This window comes from Dermacentor albipictus, chromosome 2 (assembly GCF_038994185.2).
Source record: "Dermacentor albipictus isolate Rhodes 1998 colony chromosome 2, USDA_Dalb.pri_finalv2, whole genome shotgun sequence".
Classification (NCBI taxonomy): domain Eukaryota; kingdom Metazoa; phylum Arthropoda; class Arachnida; order Ixodida; family Ixodidae; genus Dermacentor; species Dermacentor albipictus.
The window spans coordinates 113,032,445-113,053,929 of record NC_091822.1 but is presented as its reverse complement, the minus strand read 5'-3'; the positions used below and the strand labels follow the sequence as shown (position 1 = coordinate 113,053,929).

The window sequence follows — 21,485 nt, the reverse complement described above, 5'->3', positions numbered from 1 at the left end:
TGACGTACGGGGTTTTATATCGAGCGGCACAGCTTTTGTCCGCGGTGAGATGGGGACCACCACAGAGCGAGCACTTAGGGTTACAGTTATGGTCGGCGGGGGGGTTGCGGACACCGCAGCCCCGGCATATCTTGTTATTTGGGTAGGGACAAACGTCCATACGGTGTCCGAGGCGGCCACACTGGTAACAAATGTCAATTTGCTTCCGATATAGCGAACATGGGAGTAACGTGGAACCGTAGCAGACCTGATAAGGCACATCCAGTCCGTCAAAAGCGACGATCACTGTTGTAGTTGAAACGATGCGCTTGGCTGCCAAGGCTGTCCGGTTTCGGGCAGTGACAATTTTGTTGTGGATCTGCTGGGGAGTCTCCGTGAGTGGGATCCCACGGATGACCCCCTTCGTCGTGTGCTCAGCTGCGGTTTCGTATGCATTGACCTCGTGGTTGACGCCGTTCACATGGATAGAGCGGATGCGAGCGTACCGGTCTGCATGGTCCGGGCGAGGTGTACTGACGACAACGATGTTTTGTTGCGTATTCGGGCAGACAGTGTCTTCTGAGCTTTCTTCGTCCGTGAGGTTCGCTGCTCGGAGAATTGCGGTGGTTACCACGGGACTGCCGATCTTGGCTATATGAAGGGCGCCCTTGGGGCGGATGACAATCTTGATGTTCTCCGTCGGAAGCGGCGGCATGCGGCCCGCCTTCAAAACTTGAACTTTAACGGGCTGCCTCGCCCGAGAGCGGGGCCGGCTACTTGGGGCTTGAGATGATCCAACGGCCTGGGTCAAGTTGTCCGTGCCGCGTTTTGAGCGGCGGGATCGTGCAGTGACCCAGCCAGACTGGGCGGTCACTTCATCTGGCGAAATATCCTGGCCGGCGACCTGGATCTCCATAGCGAAGAGAGAGGTGCGGGATCACTCTGGTAGGAGATGTAAACGCCGCGCGCCGAGGCGCGACACGCCGCCGAGACCCAGTCGGTGCAGTCGGAGGCTGAACGACCGGCCAGCTAGGCTTAGCGCAGCGGCGACGTGGCGGGTGGAGAAAAGGTGCGGTTCCCAGGAAAATGGAATGTCCCACCTGAAAGCGAGGTGTCCACAGAGTCCGGAGAACTTCAAGAATCGTTTGGTGAAAACTTTAGGTCGCTAAGCACAGAGAAATCTGCGATAACATTTGAGAAAGCCGGAGCCGACATGAAAACATCCGCACTCCTCGGCCTCTTCTTCTTCTCCATGCACATGAAGTTTTAAATATTTTCTACATTTCCTGTTTTTAAGAAAGGAAGGGCACGCGTCGCTTGCAACTATATCGGTACATTTACTTTAATTCAAACGGGCGCTTGTCGCTAGGTCTGCACAGAAACGAAGTATCTATCTATCTATCTATCTATCTATCTATCTATCTATCTATCTATCTATCTATCTATCTATCTATCTATCTATCTATCTATCTATCTATCTATCTATCTATCTATCTATCTATCTATCTATCTATCTATCTATCTATCTATCTATCTATCTATCTATCTATCTATCTATCTATCTATCTATCTATCTATCCATCCATCCATCTATCTATCTATCTATCTATCTATCTATCTATCTATCTATCTATCTATCTATCTATCTATCTATCTATCTATCTATCTATCTATCTATCTATCTATCTATCTATCTATCTATCTATCTATCTATCTATCTTTATGCATCTAGTCCAATTGAAATAATAGAGGATTTTATAAATTATGGTTAGTTATCCCAAACGCCCCCACCTTGATCGCCTCGGCTTTTCGCTGTAATATTCGGTGTAATATTCATCTCCAGTGTAATGAACGTATACTTATTCGAGTTCTCCTGCTCAAGAAAAAGACGTGCTGAAAGCACAGAGAATCTTTAAAGCGTTTCGGTAACGGAACAATAAAACGTACGGTATGTTTCGACAAGCGTCGCGCGTTGTCATTGCGGCGGCATCGCTAGACGGCGGATGATGTGCCGAAGCAATGCGTCTAACTTAAGTACGCGCCTCGTACTTGATGCGCGTCGGCAATGGCAGTAACGTGTGTCTCTACGTTGCTTCAATGCTAATCGTATGAACGTCGATCGTATTCCTAGGATTGTTTTTGCCAGAATTTTCAGTGTGAAGTATTCTTTGTATCATTCGAGGTCCTTTTCGGCATGCCGGTATGTAGGTAGGAAAGCCTGGACTTTGCCGTCTCGCCACAATTCGTTCCTCTGCAAAAAGAAAAAAAAAATCTCGATGTCCTCCCGATCTGTGTAGAAGGATGACCAGCGAAGCTCTGTATGTGGGCCCTTTAATGGTGAACTGCATCTTCGCTGCGGGTTGCCCCGGTATTGCATTATCTTCGGCATGGGCACACGTATGCGGAGTGCTTAAAGCCTGCTTCACCTGCGCCGCGGGTCGGCCCAGCATTGCACTACCTTCGGGATCGGTACACGCATGGGGAGCGCTTAACGCCTGCTTCACCTCCGCCGCGGGTCCGCCCGGTATTGTACTGCCTTGGCGATCGGTCCACGTACAAAAATTGTTGGTCTACGCGCGGGCGCGATCCGCCACATCCTAGCCACAGACAGCTTCGCCGTAAAATACACAGTTCCCAAGAAATAAATCGCATTGCCAGGGTGTATGTTGTCAGCGTGCCGGTTACAGTAAATCTTCCTGTTCAGCCGTTAACCTAAGTAGCCTTTGATAAAGACTTACTTTGCGTATTTTTCTATTTTTAGGACAAATTAGAGCATACGTGGTATTTATCGGCGGATACGCAATTCTTCCTGGTCTCGCTTCTGGTATTGCTGATTTTCAGAAGGTGAGCAAGCCTAATTGAAATATTTTTTATACTTTGACAGTTTTGTTCTAGACTTATTAATAGTCTGCTTATATTTGTTTGTGAAATTATATAGTTTTGGTTTTGCCAAATATTTATCAGAATTTCTGTTTATGATCCCGCTGAACTTACTTTATTACTCTCTCTTGCGTATGTTTCCCGCTATTTTGAACTTTCTTCACGATAACAGAATAAATTATTTAATTTAACATGACAATGAAGGAGTTACACCGAAAAGATCCGGCGTCATCCCTCGGGGAACTGGTAGAGTTGTCGGAACATCAGTGCCAGACTGAGAGATGATCTTTGATGATTTTTAGGACACCAAAGGGTCAGTTTTCCTGTTCGTTATTCGCAGTGCCAACGCTGACGTGAGCATAACATCGTAGGGCTGCGCATTCCCAGCCAGTTAGTTGCCACTGTTCTTTTACTTTGCCATCTGCATCCGGTTTTCTGCTTTTTTCATCAGCCAATTAGGCTTTTCCTAAAGGATTGTGATTTACAATTTATTTATTTTAGTCAACTCAGCTTCGCTCTAAAGCTGTTCAATACAGTAAACTTGGTTACCGAGCCGTCGAGGACTTACAACAGCTGCGCGCACAGACACAGACTCAACGTTGACATCGTCCTTTTGCATGTTGCTTGAGAGTTGGCGATCGACTTCATTCCGCGAATCCGCTGCTACATACAAGTGGGCATGTGTTATGTTTGTGCAGACGGAAGCCAGCGGCCCTGACAGCATTAGCTGTGCTTTCTCTCCTAGGCTGTGCCATCGCAACATGGACCGTGGCCAGATTTCATCTGCCGCCCTTCGTTGTTCTCCCCTCCCCGAATTATCAGTAAGTGCTTAAGGGAGTTGCAGAAAAGAAAGTCAGCAGAATCATGCAATGTGTTTTCTGTTGGAACAGAATCAAGGCCAAACTACGGCAATCTCATGTGTTTCCTTGACCCTAAATAGTACGTCAGCGCCTAGGTGGCTGCATTGACGGCTGTTTTGTATTTCGTCGCAAACATTCGCTCTCTCTCTCACACTCACACAAAAGAAGGCGCATGAATATGTGCTGGCGATAATTTTGAGATAATTTGCAACTATGTTCAAGCTATTTCCAGTTGTTGCTCTAATTGTATATTTGTGGCTGCTCCCTGGTGCGGTGTTACAAGCCAACGCGAGATTTAGGCATAGTCACCGCAGCTGTCTTTGTAACGCAATGCTCCAATAAAAATAAACATTATTACCATCATTAATAATAATATTATTCTCTATTTTAAAAGCCATGTTGACAGCTTCTTTGTTGACTATTGCATGTGCCTAGAAGAAAGAAATTAACGATGTGGCGTCAATTAAGGGAAAGGAGTCGCTCAGATTCACAGTGCGCGACTTTTTACCGCATGTTTAAAGCGCAAATTAATCCGTTTCTGTAAGCGAATAGAGAAATACGCAGAGCATAAACAAAAGTTTTTCCTCATAGCCGAATAATAGTTCAAGAAAATGAATGTGCGACTTTTTTTCTTCAATCCATGTGAATGCGAGTTTTTGAAAGCGCGATAAAAAATAAAACTTCTCCTCTTACCTATATTCAGGGACGCTAAAAACATATCGCGTTTGCAAATTTTTAAGTGAAGTAAAATAGCAAGATGTTTACAATCACCCCATGAGGTTCAGAGGTTAAATCGAACCTATTTTACTATTGAGAATATATCCCTCTGGTTTCACTGTCGTGTTTTACAATGCGGAAAGGCCGAAAAAATCACTGTCACGCAAATAAGGCTAGAGAAGTAGCGTGACGCGCTACTGCGGAATTCCGGATATTCTGCACGTGGGTCGTAAATTCGTCAGTGGTCACGTCACGCCACTTTCGTTGCCATCATATTGCAGAGTAAAAACATGCGCACACTAAAAGGTTCTGAAATGATATTCTTGTGTCTACACTTTGTAGTGCGCCTGTTTAGTGTTCCTAGCGTCCGATAATAAAATTACCTCAGAGAAAAAGCAAGAAAAAGTTAAATTCGCGCCATTTAAGCACCGCGTCTGCAGGGTGGTTATGTGCAGCAATAAAATCAGGCCGAGGGCCCTGATGTTTATTAGTCATATCATAAGAAGCCAACAAACACTGGGAGTGGTAGCCATTTTCTTGCTGTACTTGCGCGTTGCCATGCACTCGAAGCAGTGCGCACATGTGTAAACTCGCCGGCCGTTAAGAGGGTTCATGGTATTCATAGTAAGCTGCCACATGGCCAGAATTACGGGACAAGAGGCGCGCGAAGCGTCTGGCGCCCTGTCTTGGTGAGTATTCACTCAGCAATACGTAACTGAATAGGCAATGCGTAACTGGGGTCCTGCAACGTAAAACACTTCCAAGGTGTTGTTTATTCCAAAACCCTGAGGTAAAATTTACGCAACCACCGACGCGAGCATCGGGCAGCGACTCGCAGCGTGGCCTGAACAATGCAACCGGACGCTCCGCTGGTTCGTAGGAGATCACTTTTGCTTGCTTTCAAAACAAATAACATTACATTGGGCGGTTTTTCTTATATGATTGGCTCACAAGAGGCGAGGAGCACGCTCAAATGGAGAGCGTTCCGATGGGGCCGAGGCACCGCACTCGAAATAGATAACCGGATGAAGAGGGTGCCACCGGCGTTTGCCATTGGTCCGCTTTTCCTTGCTTGGCTTGCAGTGACTGGTCGAAAATCGCGGTGACATGGAACGGAAGGCGAAAAGTGCCGATAAAGCGGGTCCTCAGCATAGAAGAGCTGGCAGAGCTATGCCGTATACGTGCCGAAAGGGCTCGATAGCGTTACGCTGCCATGGGAAACGTTTTATTATACGCAATAAACCTATGCTCTCCGGCAGGAGCGAGTAGCCAGTGCCTGAGTGATCGGTGGCAACCATCTTCTATTCCTTTCTTAACGGGGTAGTCACCGGCTATTCAGAAAAAAAAATCAGTTTTCTTCGGTATATTACCACAGCTCTAACGCGCACACGTCGCTTTGACGCGCTGAGTTTTCGTGTTTTTCTGTCGTCGCGTCACAGACAGGTGAAGTGGGTGAAGCCCGAAACCTTTTGACCAATAGCAGAGGCCTAATTGCGAAAATGCGCCGAATTAGAAACAAGTTTTGTTTAGTTCGGTCGAATCACGCTCAAATAGTTTGTACACGTCATAGTTGGGGAGCTGTCGTGGTTTTCGTGGCGCCACCTGACAGACATGCGAAGTGGGGGCGGTCCAAAATAACTTTTGACCAATCGCGGAGGGCGTATTGCAGAATCAGTATAGAAAAGTTTACAAGAGCTCTACGTTACAGTGCCCCTGAATTCTTCCGTAACTCGATTTCCATTTTACAGGGACGGTCTTTTTTTTCGCCAAAACTTATCTTACTTCGCACATCGCACGAAAGATTTTTTGTGGGGGTTTGTAAGTTACCAGTTAGAACTTTGCTCACCCAATATATATGACTCATTTTTTTTTACGTTTGTTACAGGCGGATGGTGAACATGATGAGCGAATACTACATTCGTCCTTTTTATCATGCTGTGTGCTACTTTAGTGGCTGTATGACGTGTCTCATCGTAGCTGACTTCAGACAGCGCAAGCTTTCCAAGGTACGTTACTGAATTTGAAATTTGCTTTGCAGTTCGCGGTTTTTATGTTGAAAAGCTATAATGCATGCCTGCATGCAACCGAGGACGCGCTGTGCTCGTATTATTCAGCTCACGAGGACGGTTCAAATATGAAAATTTCAGCAAATAAAACTATCAAGTTTATAAATCTGTAACTGAGGAGTGAAAAAACGATATAACAATTCTGTAAATTGCATATAACAGTGCATCTAAAGCGGACAAAAATGATGTGAAATACGCCTCTCATAAATACACCACTAATATGGGAATAGGTCTTTTGCAAAACACTTCTAAATAATTTAATGAATTCATGTAAGGTGTAAAATTATATATCAAATTTGTCTGCTCTGGATGCTGTGATGGATGCAGTTTTGAGAACTGCGATATCGGCTCGTGGGGCAGAGGTACAAATTTCTAAACTTCTTGCTTCTCTTTTTTAGACATCCCAACGTTTGAAGATTCCTTTTAAAACATTCCGGCCAAAAATCAAAATTCCCCTTCAACAGTCGCTAGAATTTACCTTTTACTCTCAAATGCCAAAAAAGTTAAAATAATATCGGCACCGTGACTACATCCTAAAAGCACTTCTACGTTTTACATGTACTTTAATAGGCGGCATCCTAGTAGCGCCAGAACTAAAGGCGAACAGTTTAATGGCAAGCATCACCATAGTTAGTGATCCCTTCTGACTTATAGCTTATTTACTGTGGGAGCTGTCTCACCCATGTCCCTTCAACGCGTGCAACTTTGAGCATAGGTCCTGCGATTCTGTGCAATCTCCATGAAACGTAAGTGATTGCTACAACAAACTGACACTACGACGCCAAACGGATGCGGGGTTGCCATGACGTGGGTGACTGTAGAACGATGACGTCGACATGATGGGTGACACTTTTCTAACTGACAACTGAAACTGTGAAGAGCTGTATCTGCGGGAAGAAGACCGAAAATGATTGCCGTGAGAGCATAATATGCAGGGGCCAGCAATGCCGCGTGAACGCGTGTAATCTCGTTGCTTCCAACGCACTTGATGCATTATAATGCACACACTGAGATGCGACTACACAGTCGTTTCCTTTGGTAAAAAATGTTTGACATAGCATGATGTTGAATTTCTCTGTTGCACTGTACGTACTTGGCTTTTGCCAATAAAAACACACACTTGTGGGTCTTTCGATAAAGCTGCGTGTTATTATACTGGCAGGGCTGCTGCACTCGCATCGGTGATAATGAAAGTAAACAGTACAATAAGTCACCGTTTATTGTACTGTTCTCTCGCGGAAGCGCCGATTGCAGTACAGCGGCCCTGTAAGTATACGAATTTCATCTGACCCAACCAACCATAACCAACTTCAACGTAACCAACCTGCACGCATCAAGCGTTTTATGTCGCATGGTGAACATTGAGCGAAAAAGAAGTGACCGTTAATGCACACTGTATTTCACTAACGAGATTCTATTGAACGTAAAAATTCCATGCCTGTTTATCAGCTGTATCTAGGCGCGGCAGATCAACTCCAACTGAAAATCTGTCTGTAGACATCGTAAATTATCCCCATCCCGCTCCCTCTGGCATGGCGTTAAGGAAATGTGTCGCTTTCCGGGAGTAAACTCTTTCCTATTTAATGTACATACCTCGACGCTTCCTGCGAAGACTTGGAAGACGACTCACTTTTTTGTTAACCCTGCGGAACAAATTGCGGATTGTGTGAAAAGCCAGAACCAATTCACCACTGCTTGAGTGGTTGTTGTGGTGCATTATTTTGGGGGGATGTCTTTGAGCGGACATCGAATAAGAACATGGAAATTATTGCAATCGCTATCGGGAACATTGACCTGACGAATGACATAACCCTACCACATGATCTCATTTTTCTTGTCACCTTGCATAGTCTCTGGAGAGCTAGAGTGATAGAGGGAAATTTCGTACCAGCCATGAGTATTGATGAGCATCGTCCGGGAACGAATAATTGAAATACGCGAGACACACGAACGTTCTAGTGATGCGCTTGGCTAGATTCAAGTTTTTGATTTGTGTTTAAGCTTCCGAGATTATTGACTTGGGATACATTTAGAGTAAGTACATGAATTTTGCTTCTCTCTAATAAAAAAAGAGCTTTTCCGGCATGGCCTAGTACACGCTTGTAGTGTGTAGGTGTTAAGTAGGAATTCTTGTAGTGTTAGTATTTTCCCCCTTTTTTATTGCACTAAAACGCTGTACCTCGTTTTTTCATAATTCCTTGGGGACTACTCACACTATGTGGTATGCTTTTACTTAACGTCTTTCACACTAGCTGGGGCCACTAGCTACGTGCTCAAAAAGAGAGCCTGATAACAGGCAACTTTGGCTGTTGGGCACGCGTAACTGGACATGTGTCACTGATTAGGTGCCTGAAAAGACAGCTTAGCCCACTGGGTATGTGTAGCTGAGCGATGTGCCATTCGGCATGTGCCTCGATATGCCCTCCAGGCACCTGCCTGTTAACATGCTGTTAACATCCCTGCATGTTAGGTACATTCCACTGGTCATCTCACGCTAGGTTTGTCAACGTCGTTGGCCAATCCTCCAGAATGAGCGTGTACTTGAGAATAAAAAAAGCTTGAGAACAAAAGAAGAACTTGAGCTATTGGGCACATACAACGAGACACGCGTTTCGAGTATGTGCAGGAATAAACAACTTGGCCCACTCGGTACGTGCAGCTGGGCATGTACCACAGGACATGTGCCTGAATACACACCTGGAGCCATTGGGTATCTGTAAATGGGCATGTAGGTATGTGGAACTACGTATGTCAACATAGTACAATTGCTTTTCGGCAGAACGTACTGTCACAGACGGAAAGGGACGACGACACACGCTGGACTAGCAACTGAATGTCAACATTCTTGACCAATCCTCCAGAATGCGTATGTGCCACTGGGTGCGTATCTTTATGCACGAGCACAGCAAGAGAGAGGAAATGGATCGTTCGGTAACAGAGCATTCAAAAATATCAGCTACAGAGAAGTGGTAAAGTTAGCATCAGAAGCAGCCGACTGTGGAGAAAGAAGTGAACAGGATGGCACCATAGCCTGCATTGATCGAGGAGCATTCAGCTGGAGAGAAGAGAACAAGGTGTCGGTAACAGAAAATTAAAGAAGTAGGCTACACAGAACTGAAGGATATGGCAATACGGTGTGTCACTGCATTGCTTTAATACTAATCGCAATTAACGTCGACATGCATCCTGAGAGGTTCTGCCGGAATATTTCTGAGTGAAAAAAAGAAACGGAGTCTTTACACCCCACCGCATATAACCTCAAAGATACGGCACGTTGGTTGCGTATGCGCTCAGCTGTGCGAACCACCATGCGCAGCCACGGCTGACTGAAAGAAGGCGCGGGCTACAATGCCCCCCGCCCCATTAGAACGCGCTTCACCACGTTACCGTGCACTGAACTTCCCTCCCCTCTGTAGCGCGCACTTGATCACGTGACCAGCAACATCGGGCACGCAGGAGGAGGGCGCGCATCCAGCCACCATCCTTCTCGGCTTACTCTTGCACGCTTTCCCTCGCAACCACTGCCTACGGGGCGGTGAACGAAATCTTACCTCACTTGGACTTATCGCACTGCGGTTTTTTTCCGGCGCCGGTGGCGAAATTTCGTTGGCAGTGTCCACACGATTTCCCTTATAAGAATAATATTTGGTAAGCAGGCATCGTGTTTTTCTCGTTGCGAACGTGCTTTGCGCGCCAGTATACAGCACCTGCCACTATGCCGCGCCATTCGAGTGCTCCAATATTCAGCGCGATACTGGAGCTGTGGATACTGGAGCGGGTACCGGATTATGAGCCCACTGTCACCGGACACATAGTCTGGCATGGTGCAGGTTGCTGGATCACAGTTCAGTATTGCAATGGGAGGAATATTAACCCCAGACAGCCGGGAGAATGAGAACTCTCTGCCCAAATAGATAATCATAACCAAAAAACTAGTTTTTTTGTTTTTTGCACATCTATTCATGTTTGTTTTATCTGCATAGGCTGAACAATCTTCAGCTAACTTATGATGCCTCCCCACAAACACGAAACATTGCATAAAAATGTTTTCGCATCGTATAGTATTCTGCAGGTGTCGTATTGTCTGTGTTCCTGTATTTCCTGATACAGTAAAAGCTCGTTAATTCGAACCTCAAGGGGAAGCCGCTTCAGTTCGAATTAACGAAAGTTCGAACTAACGAAAGTGAAGGAGGGCAACAGTACACTGCGATTCGGAAGCAGTAGGGCATGTCAGAAATTTGGCGTGTCAGAAAGTGGCACACGCCATCTTCAAGTTGAAGCTCTGGGTCCGACTGTGCCACACCACCGATGTCCACCGAAACGAACGTTAGCCGAGGCTTAACACCATCACAATGAATCGCGACGGCCGATACCTCCTAAGCTGAAAACAGAGGTGCACAACCGATGAAGACTGCCGAGACAAAGACGCTGAACATGTGAAGGTGGCGAAGGCCCTGATTCGTTGGCTCTTGATTGCAAGCGCAGCTGCGACGTACTTGATTCGCTGTGTTTTGGAGCTTGCCGTGCCATCTCCGCACATTAGCAGCTGTACAAGATTTACAAAGACTCCGAGATTCGCAACGGGCAAGAAGTCTCGGAGGTTACGTAGAACGGAGAAGCGGCAGCCGCCGCTGCCTTCTGGCTGACCCCGCGTCGGTTAGATTTTTTTTCCGATTTTGCCTTCTCTCGCCGTTCTCTCCGTTTCGGAGGCAATACAGCCTTGTGTGTAGGCAATAGGCGCGTTTCTCTGGCCGTGTGCCAGGCGAGCGTAGTTCAAATTATCCGTGAGGGAACCTTCTCGCGTTCGAATTAACGGACTTTTTTATACATAGACTTCTGTGGAGCTTGGCCGGACCAAATCGTACAGTTCGAATTATCCATAAATTCGAATTATTGAAGTTCGAATTAACGAGCTTTTACTGTATATGCTGCTGAAGTACCACACAAACGTTTGTTTTTTTAAACATTTCAGACTGTTCAGCTCGCAGGCTGGAGTGCATCTGTGATTTGCGGCCTATTCTGTGTTTTGGTGAAGTTTCCTTGGTACTTGAGCCAGTACCCCACGTCACAAAGCATGGAGCTGCTTCTGGCATTCTTCGATAGGATACTGTGGTCGTTTTCTCTTGGATGGATCGTACTGACATGTGCTACAGGCCGAGGAGGTGAGGATGCCCTGGTGTCTTCGTTTGTTGTTTATTACAGCAAACTGGGACCAGCCGAATGAGGTTGAAGGTAGATTGTACTGTGCACCATGTATAGCGCGTCTCTCTTCTGAGGTCGGCGAGCACGTTTCTAGTTTTTTTCTTGTTTCTCATTTATACGCATGGCTAAAAATGCAACAAACCATGCTTCTTCTTAGGATCTCTGGCCAAGTTCTTGTCCTGGAATGCATTTGTTCCATTGAGCAAGCTTTCGTACGGTGTGTACCTGATTCATTGGCCTTTCCTCGAACTCCTGATGCACGCCTCCAGAGAACGAGTCTACTGGTCGACATTTAATCAGGTGGGTTTCACACCGCACATTAAGTATTGAGCCTCAATGAACAGTGGCGAGCAAAAGTATGGGGAACATAAGTGCCACTATTTTTTTATTCGCAGCCTGGGCATTCCGGCAAAGATCAAGAACACATGCCTACGTGCGTGCGTCTGAACAAAACAATCTATTAAACCGATTCCAGGCCGCGGAGCTGCACTTGAATTTACTTTAATTTGTTGCTGATGCCAGGGCCTCCAAAATTTTGCTCGCGATTGTACCTCAGTGCTGCTCTATACCAGCAACAGTGGAACTGTAATGTTGACCTTCACGTATACTGTCATTCTGATTGACCATGTATGTACCGCTCCACAAAACGTAAGCAACGCTTGCAAGCGTTCTTAAATATGTTCCAGTATGCTCGACTATATAGCCCACGTTAAAAGTGTTTGGTCTGTCAGCATTACTACTGAGATGCGAATATTTTGTGGGTGTTCTCTATGTGATGGGTCAAGTTTAAGCGCGGCGAGTTATGATGTTAGAGGCTCACTTTTTTGTACATACCAGACACACTAGACAACTAGGAAATGACGGATATTTCTAGTGTCTTACTATATCCAGCATCCTTATCTGTCATGACGGTGGGTAGCGGGGCTGTTCGTAACCTGAAATCTCCTCGAAGTTCAATAGGCAGGATGAATTTAGCTCCTCATTATCGCATTCCATGCACAGCTTACCTATTGCTGACAGGCTTCAGCGTGATACAGCGTACACTGGTTAACCCATGGAGAGAAGTTTAAAGACACCGGTTGTGCAGTCGGCAGCTCTGTCTTCAAGAAATGTGACGCCTGAGTCTAAATGAAAGTATCGATAGATATAACAAGAAGAAAACGATAAATATTAGGAAGAAGCGCGAAAGACTTTCGAGTAAAGCAACGGAGTCATTTGTTCGCATGGCACCGCTCATCGCGCTCCCGTGTCCATGAAAGCAGCCCGGCTCAAGATGGTTAAGCTAATATCGGAGTGCGGGGAAAATGATGGGAGAAAAAAAAATGGAGCCAATGTTTAGGTGAGGTAAATTGCACGTGGACGAACTACGGCCATCATAAACGTGCCTTAGCTAGAGCCAGAAAGCGTTATATACGGGCAAGGTTTTAAAAGAACAAGTCCTGTACTAGCGAAGTTTTCAAGTATGTGATGCAATTACTGGCAATGAAGAACGTTTATTATCACTCTTCAAGATAAACAGCTTCCCTCGAAATTGGGTCGTGATTCTGCTAACAAGCACACCTGTGGCTGTTTTCCTGTGTCATTCTTTTGGACTTTGTATTTGTGTAGCATTAGGAGTGAGTGAGGAAAAAACCATCTTTATTTTGAACTAATCGAATAAGAAAAAATAAAATTTAATGGCAAAACAAAATACGAAGGGCAGAGAGGTTAACAAGACTAACTGTCCTGTTGGCTACAATGTACTGGGAGACGCGAATAAGGTAGAAAAGGTGAGGAGAAGTGAAGAAAAGATATGAAGAACAGCGATTCATACACACCTAGTGAATTTGTATGACAGCAAACTAGTATTTCAATCGGTCTCGATGTTCTAATAAAAGGCACGCTAGTACTTTCACAGTAGTTCGGGGTGGCATCGGCTGGGACCTGGGTCCACGAATTGCTGTATACGCAGGTGGATGGTTGCCAAGGTTGTCGAGCGTGGTGCAGAGGAATTTTCGACGTGCACAGAAACCCGTACAATGTCACTGAATGCGCGCAGCCGTTTACTTCTACACACAAGCTTCACATTCTGGCCATCACGTTCAGCAACGAGTAAGCATTCCTAGGTGCTACACCGATCCACAGACGACAAATTAGATTTATCTTACGCTAAGCTGCGAGGAAAGTACAACTACTTTAGATGGGGATCGAGGTAACTGGGGTGCTGGTTTGTAAAGTGAGCTGAATTTCACGCGTCCAATGTTAGATCCCGCGCAATGTAGCTGACCTTTCCCCCTTCATCTACTTTTGATATCGGGATCGCAACGCAACCGACACTCTCATGCACAGACCGAGCGGCTGCAATTGATTGGTCATTTCCAAAGATACCAAACTGTTTCGCCCCCACTGAAAGAAGATGTCATGTCCTTTCTCAACTGTGCGATCGTAACATTCTCTTGTGACATGGAGAAATTGTTCGTGAGCTTCCGGGCCGGAGCATTAAATGTATTTATAAAGGTGGTTGCTCCTCCTCGAGACTTCTTGCTTGATCTGCACCATTTTCTTTAGTAGAGCTCGGTGCTTGCATCACATGGACACACTCTACGGGAAGAGTTCTGTTTCTGAGCGGCTAATTCTCATAACTGCCTTAAAATGTGCTTAAAATGTGCCACAAATGGGGCACTTCAGTCGTTCTCTCCGTTCAGGCGATTTGTTATTATTAGCTGTAGGACCGCGATCGGCTGGGGTTATTGCTGTACACTCCTTGTTCTTGTCAGCGCGACTGCGTCTCATCATGTGAGGCCCAAAGGTAACGAGGCTTGAAAGGCTAGAAAATAAAGTATAATTTTATTGGGGTTTCGTATATCCAATGCACCAACCTTTACTTTTTTGCTAGGCAGCTTCTAAAAAGCAGATTATTTCTCTACTACATGGAACTACAACTACCCCCTGTTCTAGAGCGGTCCTCGGCTCAATACTCTAACTCTGCCATATGGATGGATGACATGAGCGCCTCTTTTGAAAGATGATGGCAGATTTGTGCGCCACAACTGCCATATTTATTTTGCTGAATGTCTTACCTATATATTTTTTTCGACAGACATGAAATGCTCATCATCTAACTTCCTAAGCCACTATTGTGAACTTTGTTTTTTAACCCTACGTTGTTTGTGGTCTAATAATTTTATGCCAGGGAACCTCCCACCCCTTTTTGCTAATCAATATTGCGAATATGTTTACTTTTCCCTTGCTATACCTGTGCCCCGTGGCTTCGGTGACGTCAGCGAAGCCTAAATGGACAACCGAGTGGACATTTTCATGTTTGAAATAACGCTTGTTCCATCCTAGCCAGCGCATGCTTCTTTCTTGGTGTACCCCACCTTATAGCTATTGTACTATCATACCTAGTGTATACGCACAGCACTCTGTGTTCCATTATGACTGCATTTTTCTCCACATTTGCTATTATTGCTCTTTTCCTGTTTCCGTATATCTATTGCCCTTGTCTACCTATACACTCAATTATTCGTATGCTTTTAGCCGAGATATTTTCTGGCGCTGTCTCTATAGACACTGTATGTTCAATGTTATCCTCGAGTACCATAAGACCGCATTTCTGATAGAAAGCATTTTCCTTAAGATCTCACCTTCATATCCACAAATATTACTTAGACGTTGCATATCACACTGCCCCTCAACCAGCAGCACAAGGCCGTGCGGATTAAAAAAATGTATATATATAACGAGAGCTGCTGCTCCATTATTGGGCCCGCCTTTTTCTATGACCGGTTAAAACTATTGCTGGTTTCTTCTAGCAGCCTTTCCGTCCTTGCCATGTAAATCATAAACAACATGGACACAATTGCCACACTATCTTAGTCCTTTCAGGATACAAACTTTCTCTTCACTCCTCATCCCTTCGCATTGAACTCAAATTGTATCGTGTAGTTAAATCTTCCACTTGCACTGCACATGGTCGTTGCTTATGGCTTTTCGTTCCAGAATATCTCACAAATGATCGCGGGTAACGTTGTCATATGCTCTTGTAATGTCCAGAAAAGGCACATATAAAAGTATCCTTTCTTCTCTGGATATATCAATACACTGAGTAAGAATAAATCAGTTATCATCTAGATGCCTACCCTTTCTGAATATAATCTGCAGTTCTCTCAGTACGCCATTAGTGTCTACCCACGCTTGCAGCTTTAATTTAGTTATATGCATTTCCAATTTTTATATTACCGATGCATTGGTAAATGATTTATATGAGTGAATCCTATGTTTTCCCCTCACCCGTTGCTATGCACTTAAAGTGCATAGCAGCTCCATCCATCGAAACAAGTGGTCACTGCTTTTCATGATCATCCATGGCGATTCGTGAGCGGTGCTGCGTTGTCATCAGTTGAGGGATGATGCTGTGCTGTGCAGGGCCTGTGGTTGCTGCAAAGAAAGCATGGAAACGTCTCGGCACATTGTAAAAGAATACCAAGATATTCACCAGTGAGACTCGTCCACCTTCAAGGGGCGTTGGCATATAAAGAAGATGGATATATAACCAGTCAGCAGTCGGGATAATTGAAAAATGTTTAGAGTGTTGGTGAAAAAAAAGCAATGAAGAGATTGATAGAAGCGCAGACATTGCAAGCATAGGCAGCTGTGCAATACTGTGCTAGAGGCTTCGAAAACGACAATTAGGATTGAGATCAGACAGCCAAAAGGCTATGTGGCGATAGATGTAGTAAAACATGATTAACTCAATGAGGCTAGTTGACCATTCGTCACCACCCCTTTCAAAGGGGACGCTAACAAAGATAATCATCATTCTCGTAGAATGCAAGAAAAGCTTCGAGCGAGGATCTTTTGAAAATACAGTACAGTACAGTGTTTTAATTCTGGGGTCTGCTGTTATGCAAGCAATTCCATCATCAAGAAAATTACTGAACCCTATATTCCTTGAAAAAAGAAATCGCGCAATTTAATAGAAAAAGTTATCTCCTGGGAACACTTTGCGAAAGTAAGTCTGGATATATATATATATTACTGCATTTTATGGTGGCATAGAGAGATAAAACTTTGTTATGTCCTTGATGGGGTTAAGGGGTGGCGGGGGTCGGGAGACTAACCCCCAGTCCCCCCCTTCCTCAGACGGCGGCCAGTCCTTGCTTTCTGGCGGCGTCTTCGGCCATCCGGAAAAACAGAAAAAGAACCGCTGAATTTTGTAATCGCGTCAAAAGCATCGAACCCTAGACAAAAATTTAGCGCGCTGCGTTTTCTTACACTGTAAACACATTTGCTTAAAAAAACAAAAATTTCCTGGTAGCTACCTTGCCAAAAAGGATTTCTGTAAAGCTCCGTTTCTTATTTTTGCTGTTTCTGCTATAAACAACCATTAACAAAAATTTTGTCTTTAAAGATAGTTACCTGTTTTGTATTACAGAAAAAAGCTGTCTCTCGTTTAATATTTTTCTGTTACTTTAATATTTTCTGTATTTTTTCCAGAAACTGTATGTGTGTAACAATAATTCATTTTTAGGCACAAGAAAAGATCAGTTTTTTGTTTATATTTTCTGTGACTTACCACTTCTTTTTTCGATTCCACTGTACAGAAGTGTGATGTGTAAAGACAATTTTCCATTGGGATGAATAATGGGCGAACCAAGATTGCCGCTCAAGTGAACGCTCTGAAAGGCCATTTTTCTTCCTGAGGGCAGTTATACCGCCTTAGCGGAGGGAATTTACTTTCCAGAAACGTTGAGTGGAGCCGATTTTCCTTGTCTGACCACTGTTTATCGATTCCAGCCTCCATTCTCCTCTTGACTTCTATCATGTTTGAGTTTTCTATGACACTCCACATAATCAATATAGATTAAGAAATGTCATGTAAATATGCAGCTGGTCTCAATACGAAAATTAGCCTGTGTAGTCAACGACGAAAATATACAGCTGTAGCGCAAAATGACAAAGGTCACAAGTAACGCTCGTGTGAGTCTCAGTTTTTTGTTTACTCAGCTTTCTTGCGCTGCTGTTAAATACGGTCAACACTCCTTCTCTCAGCGGCTGTAAGAAATAATTTGTAATTTAGGACATTGCAGAAGAAAGTGATTTTTTTCAGTTTACATCAAAACTAACTTTGGACAGATTTGTCAAGGAATATTAAAATAGCAATATTAACCGAACTGCTTATGCGCACTAGGTCAAGAAAACAAGCAGCATCGGTTTTCCTCCATGTGTTATAACACCTCAAAAGTCAATTTCCAAGGCCATAGATAAGCTTCCGGTTACCATTAATCGCACGCATACGTAATGAAAGAAGAACAGGAAAAATTGCGTGCCCTTTCAAAGCAAGGCAAGCGAAGTAAATAAATGCGCAATCTGTATAATAGGCACATGGCCTATTGGAATATGGCCAACCCGGAAAAAAGGACAACGTGAGACGTATAGTAAAGGAAACCACTCGATCGGTGGTTTGTAAAGATGCCCTAGAAATCTGAATATCATACTTGGGGTCCTAAGCCAAAAATTAACAAGTTGGGTAATTAAACTACATAATTAGTGAGCTATGCAGAAAATGAAAAAATTGTCTGCGTTACTATAGGCTATTGCGAATTGTATGCGTTCGGTTCAATTCGCTTCCGACGCACATTCCATTTTTAAGTTCTTGCCTCAACTTATGTGGGACACCCTGTACATGAAGACCTAATTGTTGCGAAAAAGCTAAGAGTGACCTCGGCATTACGTTGTTGAAGACTTTTGCCTTAAAACCCAATCGTGAAGACACCTGATTATGCATAGAACTTTCGGCGCAAGGCCGCGCTGCTTGTGTCGCCGCCCTTTGACTTTACACGGAACATCACGGCGACGGCAAGAATGCACCTGGAGTGTCCATTTAATCGATATCGCAATTATGAAGAATACAGGGAACATGGTATGTCCTCCGCGCATACGCGAAGCTTTCTCGTTCCTGCAATCGAAATACGATACTGAGAGGGAAGGCGCGGTTCGGCGCAATGCAGGCTAGATGCGGTAAAATGTGTAGCAGTCGAAAAGAGGACCGGCATCACGGGCTGCCCGGAGTCACGGCGTCGGCGCGATGCGCGGTCACGCTGGGTGCATACACGTTCCGCAGTGTGCGCAAACATGCTAATGTCATCGCTCTTTGGATGGAGTAGACCATAGAGACCGCCACAAGATCTCTCTCTCTCTCTCTGTCTCCCTGTGGAAGCCTGTGCTGTCAGTACGTTTACTGTACCGCCTGTACTATTAGTGCTGGAAGTGCCGCGCAGGAGGACAGGGCATGAACGACAGATCTGTATCCATGGCGAGACCCTTGTAATCCGATCTCCCGTGTGTTGCCTGCTGCACGTCTCGTCTACAGTAACGTTGAACAGCAGAAACGTGGAAGAAAAATCGGAATTTTCTTCAGTACCAGATATTCACAGCATTTACTATGCACAACACCGACACGACCCTTGGAGTGCACTGCACGTAGATCGCAAAAAAAATATCACAAGTCAACTAGTTTTGTAACAATGTCAAGCAGAATGGCACAAGGTAGGAAATAGCCGTGATAATTTGAAGCGGTCGACACATTATGTTACCTTTATAGTAGTAGCTACGCGGAAACAATGGCACATGCTGCCTTTTTGGTTTTTTTTGACTAGATGTTTTGCTGCAGTTCAGCTTATTCGAATTTTGAACATTGGTTTCTAACGTTTGTGGTCCGCCATGCATACATTTAGCTATTTTTTGTCAAAGTCAGAAAGTGAGGCTAGCAGACGACATAGGAAGAATTCTTTGTGGCTAAGAGCGTGACGAGAGCATACTTTGACGGCTCGGGTACTAGCACCTTCTGCTCTGTGCCTTTAAAATGCGCAGGTAGTACGCCAAGCCACGCAGTCGAGTGTTTCCGCTAACTATTTTCAAAGTGAAACGGTGGCCAGGCAAAATTATTTCCCGCTGGTAACGCACTAAAACAGTCGAACCGCAGCCAACGAAACATCAAAATCAATACTGGATGCCATGTGCCCCTCATATGCGGTGGGTTCATATGCAAGAATGAGAACAAAGAATATTACACAACAGAAAAAAAGCAAACACTTGATCGTAGCTGAAAGCTGACGTCACTGAGTGAGCTTTGTTGAGAGCTCACGCATGCTTTATTTTCTTATTTCTCGCAGTCACAGGAAAAACACGTACATTCTGAAAGGGCAAGAATAGACAATACACTTGTCAAGCCCACTGACTAGTGCTTACGTGTGCTATAAAAAAAAAAGCTACCTTTACTAGCCAAGCCCCATGTGGTCTCAGAAAGCGGAACGTATGCTGAAACGACGGAACATGTTAAATTTGTCTCTGTCCGCCTGAATTTTTTCTGCAGGCTACATTGTGGTGGTGTTCTATGTCATGAACACGTGGAAAACGTTTGGTAAGAGAATACGTCGCGCAGTGTTTGTAATGTGCTTGAAAAGATTACCACAAACCTCTTATGAATTTCGAAAGAAACGGAACAGTGCCGACATGCGCAGACTCGAATAGCCGCCATCTTTATTAAGGCACGGGACATCAACGCACTAGCGCAAACAGCGCGGCGAGCGTGGTATATGCAAAAAACGGCGTGTATGAAAAGAAAAAAATGTAAAATTTTCTTTTATAGTTTTAAGCAATTAGAATAACTTAGAAAGGTTGTATTTTCGTTTTGACCCGATTTATAGGCTGGACATAAACGACAGAAAATTAGTTTCTTTTGTTTTAAATGGTTTCTGTCGTAGGGCCTTTACAGAAAACTTCTTTCGCGGTCGAGGAAATTTGTTTAAATTTTCTTTAAATTAACAGCTTTTTTTTTCAGTGTAGCCTTAAAGTTGCAGCTGTTGATAATTTGCCCAACTTTCTCTTTCTCTTGCTCTCTCTTGTTTCGCTTACCTGCTTTCAGCATTGAGCGGATAATCGTTGCACTGACCGATACAGTAAGGACCACTAATTTTCTAACTTTAGCTAAGTGACTTCGTTACATATGATTTGCGCACGACAGACATTAGAACGAAGGCACAGAACGTTCCTTTTTAGCTTTCTGCTGCAACCGTGCGGAGTTTGCTGGGTGTCTGGTGATCGACCTATTCAGTTATCGATTACTTATAGTGACCCTAATATAGCTAGCGTGTAGAAACTGCCAGAGAACTGTCTAGGTCATTTCTTCTGAGTAAGGTGACCTACACTTCTCATTTTCAGCATGCTGAATGTGTCGATGGTCATTGCACTATTTCTTCTGCAGATCACGCTATCCTTTGCCGTGCTCGTCTGGTGCTTCCTGCTGTCATACATGGTGTTCCTAGCGTGCGAGGCGCCCACCGGAGTGCTGGAAAAGCTGGTTTTCAGGAGGTTTATTGGAGGTGATGGAGCACAGAAGCAAGGGCAGGAAGAACATCTCGAGAGTGGCGACGTGAAGACAAAGAACGGCGCATATGGCAATAAAATTTCGCTACGCTTATAACCAAACAGTGGTTGTCCGTCTTGTGCAAACCACACGAGTAGTCGCAAGACCACGAAAGCTGAGCAGGATTGTTCTCGGTAGGCAATTGTCAGCAACCTATCGCCACATCAACTGCAATAAGTGCAGTAAGTGGTCGCTGCGTCCGTTTATTCATTATTCTCCCTCGCCAAAATAAATTCTGCCCAATTACGAATGGCTTGAAGGCCAGCCCACACGGAGCGAACTTTCACGGCGAACTTCGTGCGGCCCGCACCAGGGCGGCGCAACGCCACCTACGTGCGCGCGGCACCTACGTGCGGCGAAAAACGGGCGGCC

General features: G+C 44.8%; 1 protein-coding gene across 1 annotated transcript in view; it reads left to right on the top strand.

Moving 5' to 3' along the window:
• The window catches only part of LOC135911002 (nose resistant to fluoxetine protein 6-like), a 44,629-nt gene extending 23,459 nt beyond the window's left edge, over positions 1-21,170 (top strand). Inside the window, exons 8-13 of the mRNA XM_065443075.2 lie at positions 2,741-2,823; positions 3,558-3,680; positions 6,322-6,442; positions 11,475-11,664; positions 11,862-12,004; positions 20,952-21,170. Coding sequence (XP_065299147.2) covers positions 2,741-2,823; positions 3,558-3,680; positions 6,322-6,442; positions 11,475-11,664; positions 11,862-12,004; positions 20,952-21,170 — 879 coding nt within the window. The remainder of the gene's footprint in view (positions 1-2,740; positions 2,824-3,557; positions 3,681-6,321; positions 6,443-11,474; positions 11,665-11,861; positions 12,005-20,951) is intronic.
• Positions 21,171-21,485: the final 315 nt, after the last annotated feature.